Source organism: Adiantum capillus-veneris, chromosome 19, assembly GCF_014529385.1.
Source record: "Adiantum capillus-veneris isolate H3 chromosome 19, ASM1452938v2, whole genome shotgun sequence".
NCBI lineage: Eukaryota > Viridiplantae > Streptophyta > Polypodiopsida > Polypodiales > Pteridaceae > Adiantum > Adiantum capillus-veneris.
This window is the reverse complement of record NC_140949.1, coordinates 37,290,030-37,296,724: the sequence shown is the minus strand read 5'-3', so window position 1 is coordinate 37,296,724 and position 6,695 is coordinate 37,290,030. Positions and strand designations below refer to the sequence as shown.

General features: G+C 42.5%; 1 protein-coding gene across 1 annotated transcript; it reads left to right on the top strand.

The window, feature by feature from the left end:
• Window positions 1-2,137: 2,137 nt before the first annotated feature.
• LOC147433843 (uncharacterized) lies at window positions 2,138-6,417 on the top strand. Its single transcript, XM_086490477.1, has 5 exons — window positions 2,138-3,487; window positions 3,598-3,687; window positions 4,103-4,254; window positions 4,513-4,852; window positions 4,997-6,417. Exons 1-5 carry the CDS (start codon window positions 2,528-2,530, stop codon window positions 5,192-5,194), a joined length of 1,740 nt encoding a protein of 579 aa, XP_086346603.1. The 5' UTR covers window positions 2,138-2,527; the 3' UTR covers window positions 5,195-6,417.
• The last annotated feature ends 278 nt before the right edge of the window (window positions 6,418-6,695 follow it).

Sequence of the window (6,695 nt, the reverse complement as noted above, 5' to 3'; positions counted from 1 at the left end):
CTTAGGTCTTATAAACATGTCTTAGAAGTTTCGTTACGTTTGGATGTCATTTGATGCTGTAACGGATGTGATTTGTTTGTCGATGAGCGATTGGCTTTTGATGATTTCAGTCACTTGAGTGTAACTTGAGTTAGATGCGAGTTTTTTGTTGTTTTTCGAGAGATTGACAACCTCTTGTAGCCTCTATGCACTAGTCGAGTCAGCTTCATCCCATGGATTGACAATTTAATCGTGGTTCTCGCTAAATCTGCAATAAAATAGGAGTGAGGTTAGACACTCGTCCCACATTTGGCGCTGCTACCAGGGATCGAAGAGAATTAAACTAGAGAAAAACACGAGCTTCTTGTGAAGTTATCCTTTAACTTCCTATAGGATCTCATAGAGTTAAAACTTTCTTTTTAAAAAACCGTATAGCTTAAGATTGTCGTCTTTTGCTGTGTAGAGGTAGCTTGGAGGTAAGTTGTACTTGCTGAGTGCCTTTAGGATTGTAGGATTGTAGAATTAGATTAGGATTTTGAGAATGATTGATAGACGACACAAGTCTTAAGATCAATGCTCAGAAAACCATAAAAAACAAGAAAACGAGTGTTTGTGGACACTTTCCACAACCCCATTGCATGAGAACCTAGGAGTAGGGTAAGTAAGATCCGAGGTGGATTTCAAAACATTGCTCTCTCCAAAATAATCATTGTGAGTTGTTATTTGAAGTTACAGAATTTCGGGTCTACAGCATCAAATGTAAAAGGTTCAATCTCGTCACACGTACTTGACACAACCAGAGCATAACAATCTAATGCATAAGAAGCATGATGAGAACCTGAACGAGTACGACTAGACAAAGGTACATCCACTATATTGTCACACAAGTGTGCATTAGTCATTTTGGCATACCTCTGGCTTCCTCATTTTCAACCCTGTCCTCATCAAGTGCATCATTTGCATTTGCATTAGAAATAGGCTCATCTGTGACATCACTTGAAACCTGCATAGGTTGAACATTAGTCTCATTTGGACTTCGATTTGTATTCCCACAATTGAAAAGAAGCAACAAGGTATCAAAATTGTAATGTGAGTTTACACCTACAACACACAATAGAGAGTCAATTACTAAGTGTTAATCTTAGAATAATGGACGTATTTACAAAGTACGGGGAGAAAGAACCTCTTGGGAAGGGAAAAAAGTGCCTTGATGACGATCTTAAGTATGTTCACACACATCACTACCATATACATGACAACTATTACTAATTGAACGAATCATCTATTCATGAGACAGGGTGTAGCATGTTGTATAATGCAAGATTGCCTCATGGAATTTGTCCAATAGCTATTAAATTGATTAATCAATCACCTAGTAAGTCTTTCAATAAGGAGTTTGTAAAAAGAGGGATGGTCTAGAAAGCCTCCACCATATACACATCTAAGAGTTCTTAGTTTTGTGAAGCATATTGCCTTGCTCTTAAATTATATGTGTAATAAGCTTTACTTGAAGTTAAGGAAGTGCACATTTCATGAATATGGCGAATCCTGCATATGGGATACCGTTTATGGGTTCCATAGGCTAGAAAAAGGTGTGTATTGATGGTGTTGTGCACAAAAGCAAGAAGAAGCATAGGAATGTGTAGGGAAATTTTCAAGAAGATGAATAGCTAGTGTCGAATAAAGCGCCTAATGCACATGATGCTAGATGCGAAGGACAAGAACAATGAGAATGCTCCCATTGTGTATGACTACATAACATAGCAACATGGTGATAGTTTTGAGCGGTGTTAAGGATGTCTACAAGGATTATATGTCCGCCAATAAGATATGTGCTTTGTCTCTCACTATGCCATTCTTAGACATTGTGGTGAGTTATGCGGTAAATATGATGCATAAGGACAAGCTTGCAAGTTGCATGGGAGGAGGGGGCGTGGTCAAAGATTGTCTCTCTACTCCAACTTAGAACTTACCTCTATTGTGTGCATGAGCCCCCTTGACGACCCATCCGGGCCGGGGCCATGAGATACAAACTACCATTGGGACCTCATCACTCTGATATGTGCGAACCACAAGAGAACCTTGAGCTTTCAAGGTTATAAATACTGCAATCTGCCAGTTAAAAGAAGCGAACCTATGTTATAACTGATTTTGGATTCTCAAAAATTCGCTTTAACAAAGGTAGCCAATGAATGCCGGGTCCTCGACTCCTTAGAAGAAGAAAGGTCCCTACTCACATAAAGAGCATTGCTTTTTCTTACAGGGGCCATAGCTAGCCCAGCAGCTCAAGCTTTCTGGATGTGTAACAAGACTCTCTGTATCATTTCTGTTTAGGGGAAACGGATGCGCCATAGCGAAGAGCTCAAGCTCTGCTGACTGACTGTGCACCCGTTTCTTTTTTTTTTTTGTGTGTGTGTGTGTGTGAGAGAGAGAGAGAGAGAGAGAGAGAGAGAGACAAGCGAGAGGGTTCTTGCCTTAGTGTGGAACGGAAGCGTCCTGTTTGTGCTTCTCTCTACGTTTCTTCAGCATTGTCATCTCGACTATCATCATGCTTGATCGCGATCCAAATGCCGATCAGCCTCCGGAGCCTTCTCTGTCACGCCCGCGCTCTCGATCACGCAAGCCAAAGAATGCCCCCAAGAAGCACCCCCAACGAGGACTTGGTGTTGCGCAGCTGGAGAAGCTACGCTTAGAAGAGCAGAGCAAACAGCAGGAGGCTGCTTGCTTGGCGTCTCTACAGCAGCAGAACCTTCATCACCAGAGCCATTACATCCACTTTCAACAAAAGAACCAACAGGCGCCGTATCTTCATTATCAGCACCAAAAATTCCTTCAGCCCCACCATCAAAGCCAGAACTCTCCCCACTGCTTGCCAAGACAGATCAAGCACGTGGAACCTTCTTACGAAAAGTTTAGTTTTGCAGAGCCGCACTTCCCCCTCCCACCTGTCCAGCTCAATGTTGTGCAAAATAGCCTTTTTCCTCTCGCCACCTTGGCCAACAGAGGCCAGACTAGGACGTTACCTCTACTTCTTCCCCTGCATCAATTGCCTGCTGATGATGAACCTTCTACTTCGCCTATGTCACAAGTGCATGACCTATGCAGCCCTGCCACCACGCACTTGAGGCCTTCTTCTGCTGAGAGCAGACTTTCTCCGCTTCTTACATGCGCATCGTCTGCATCCTTAGTTGAGAAATCATGGCTCAACCATCTTTATGACAGGGAACCCAACATAGAGAAGGACTCTTCAAGCACGGATCTTTCTTCTGCACGCTGCGATGAGAATGGTTCCAAGATGCAAAGTCAAGATCAAAGTGTCCCAAATTGTGGCAATGCTGCCATTGCAAACTTCCATGGGGAAACGGGGAGCCTTCACTTATCCATGGGAAAGCTCTTTATGCAGAGTGATGGTTGCTCAGCACCAATTACTGACTCATGTCTGAGGTCTCAACCTGACAGGGTCTTCGATGTGCATAGTTCGCCAAGAACCCAGCTGGAATCTCCACCGGTATGGTCAATGCAGCTCATTTGGTCTGCCTAACCTCTTTATGTCACATGATATAATCTCAGCATATATTTTTCAAAGATGCGTTGAAAGCTGACAGCTGAATATTGTAGGTAGCAATTGTTTCTGTCGGAATCCAGATGAAGGAGCTCTCTTCTTTCCAAAATATGTCATTATGCCCAACCTGGTGTCCTGTGGACAAGGTAGAAAAATACCTTTTCGTTTATTTGAATAAGCTGCATTGCATTTGTGCAGCCTTTGGACCTACTCAATTTGTTGATCTTCAAACATCTGCACCAACAAATGGCTTAGTTAAAGTTATGTGCACTCACGAGGCGGCTGTCCTTGATGAGGCTTCTTTCGCACGTGTCTTATGAAAATAAAAGCACAGGATTGTACTTGTCTGAAAATGCCACATTAGCCTGTGAGTCTTCCACAGATATAGGGAATACTAGATGTGTGGGTCTGTAGATGTCGTTATTCTTGGTTACACTATTTTTACTGCATATGTTTCAGCATCAAGTTGCATTTGATGCTGTGGATTTATCATGATGTGGAGAAGTGATTGCAAAACCTATTCCTTACAAGGGAATTTAATGTATGAGGTCATCTTACTAGGTAGTCAACAGGAAGCGCTCATGGGCATGCACTCAAGAGCTTTCTCGACAAGCGGAAGCTTTCATAGGCGTTGATTTGAACACTTCTTTTGATGAGATGGAGTCTGAATTGACAGAGCAAGACCCCAATATAACGTTACCTTTTACCATCAGGTACATTCCTTTCAAAGCTTTCTCTCTTTTGTTCTTTGTATACTTCGAATCCTGCAGAATGCAGTTCTTGTGTCTATACCTACTTTCAAGGACTTCTGTAGTGATAGCTTGTACATTGGACAGTTTTGGAGAGTTTGTGTCTTGTTTTTACTCTCTTTCTTAGTACCTTCATGGAAAATTTGGACTTGTCTGTATTTGGTACACTCTTAAGTGGCTTGTGCAGCTAGAAGGGAGTCTGAACTTTTAATGTGCTGGCAGGAATGACTGGAACTTCTCGTCTGGAAATAGTTCTGAAAAATTCAACGAGAGTAGATGTAAGGGATTGGTTTCAGATAAGTCCTGCAGCCAGTGTGATTTCACAAAGGTGGACCGGCCCTTTTCCGATGCATGTGCCAGTGCGGCTGCTTTCTTGAGCCTTCATAAACAAAGCATCAATCCTGCAGCCCGGGAGGTGGAAGCACCTGGTGATTTTCTAACTCTGGGTCCCTCTTCTTCCTCGATTCGAAATATTCCTTTCAGATCTGGAGGTTGTGGCAACCATCCTGTCTCAAGGAGTAGTGCCAGTCCCTGGTATTCTCAACAAATCATTTTAGAGCAGGTACATACTTGATTTTTGTCAGCTTGGTGTTGCTGCTCATATTTCTATTGGTGCATTCCGCGTTGTTTTTTTCCTTCAATTCTTCGATTGTCAGAGTAGAGTGGTGATAAGAAATCCAAGATCTACTGTTTGTAAACTGAACAGGTCAGGAGCTCATGCTTATCATCAGCTTCTAAAACAGTGAATAGCGACGCGATGCCTTTGCAACCAAGCTTTGTTCATACCCCTTTGCAAAGAAAAGTTGGATTTTCTGATTTTTTTGCATGTGACAAGATGGAAGCTCTCCTGCAAGACAGCAGCACAGATGAGTCCTTGGACTTGGAGTTGCGATTATCAATCTAGTGCAATCAAATTTATCTAACGAGTTTCACGATGCTTACACTTAAGCTGGAGCAATGAGCACCAATCCATTATGAAGCAATTAACTCTTCAGGATATTTAAGTAGAGAGTGCAGTCGTCTGGTGGTTATATGATATTTCTTGCATGGCCTACCTGCTATGATCTCTCGAGGCTGAGGCGAAATCAACAGTATAGCTTTTGGAGAGGGTTTGAGGTATGGCTGTGAGAGTAAATGTTCTTGGTTGGGTGGTTCTGTGGAATATTTTCATTGCTTGTAATGCTTGTTATCTATAACAAGCATAATTATTATGAGAGAAAATGAGACCTTGGACAATTTGACAAGGATATTCTGCAAGTGAAAATTGTCTGGACTGTGGTAGATGTTATTACCTCTTAAGCAAATAGTAATGGTTAATGTATAGTTGCATAGGAATTCACAATTGTGATTGAAGGATCAGTTGTTGAGAAGGGATTTTTTTCGTTTGCCTTCCTATGCAAATCTCCTAATAACTAATGCAGTTTCTGTCATGTGGGTGGGGGTGGAGTGTCCTTGGATGGTGATTGTAGCTACGAGCTTCCACTAAGTTGACCATGGAGACTCACCATCAACATGTTGATATTAGGTGCGAAACCCTGGCCAAGCCACCCAGGGTTTTCTCTTACCCAATGGGGAGAGTATGCTCGAGAGTCGAGCACAAGGGCGTTGTCAATTTTCATTTTGATCTTGACTTCAAGGCCAATTTTCCATTCTGAGCGTGGATTTCACAGACCAAGAATACATACCTAATGTTGGAGATGTGGGTTTTGTGGTTGATGGTGCAGTCTGCCCAAGGGTTGCATCGGAAGCTTCCTCAGTTAACAATAGTCTTTGCACCTCAAACCTTAACCTATTCCCATTACCTATGGTCATGTCAAAGGTTTTCACAAGAGCTCTAACATGAAATGATGAGCCTTGGCATTCCAGTGCTCCAAAACGACAAGGTAGGCGCAGTGATCTCTCTTGGATCTGAGGTGTCCTTGGACATGTAATGGTGAGCTTTGGCATTCCAGTGCTCCCAAATGGCACTTCACTCCTTAATGACATGTAAAGTGTGACTCCACTAGTAACCTCCCTTGAGTTTGAGATGTCCTTGGACATGAAACGGTGAGCCTTGGCAATCCAGTGCTCCCAAACTACGTGTGAAATCTGACTCCACTATTAACCTTGTTGAGTCCATTTGCTTTTGCACACGACTCTAGATGATGATGTTTGCCGTTGCAGATTCTGCCACTACGTGCCTCCAATTCATTCCAAATGAAAATTCTGTCAAAAGTTGAATTACTCAGGCTTTTTAGGTGAGGGGAATTGAGAATCCAATGAAGAGTGAAGAGTAGGATTTTGAAGCACGTCCATTTTCATTTCCCCCTTGGACTTTAGTGACAGCATCTAGCTAACTCATAGTTTGCTTTCCAATGGAGCCATAAGGTGGTACTTAAATGTAACCATTACAGCATCACCATGGG

What these genes read in the sequence shown, in the direction of transcription:
- LOC147433843 (XM_086490477.1), top strand. Translation starts at nt 2,528, where the DNA reads ATGCTTGATCGCGATCCAAATGCCGATCAGCCTCCGGAGCCTTCTCTG. An exon ending in ACGTTACCTTTTACCATCAG is followed by an intron (nt 4,255 to 4,512) that starts GTACATTCCTTT and finishes ATGTGCTGGCAG; the next exon opens with GAATGACTGGAACTTCTCGT. An exon ending in AACAAATCATTTTAGAGCAG is followed by an intron (nt 4,853 to 4,996) that starts GTACATACTTGA and finishes TAAACTGAACAG; the next exon opens with GTCAGGAGCTCATGCTTATC.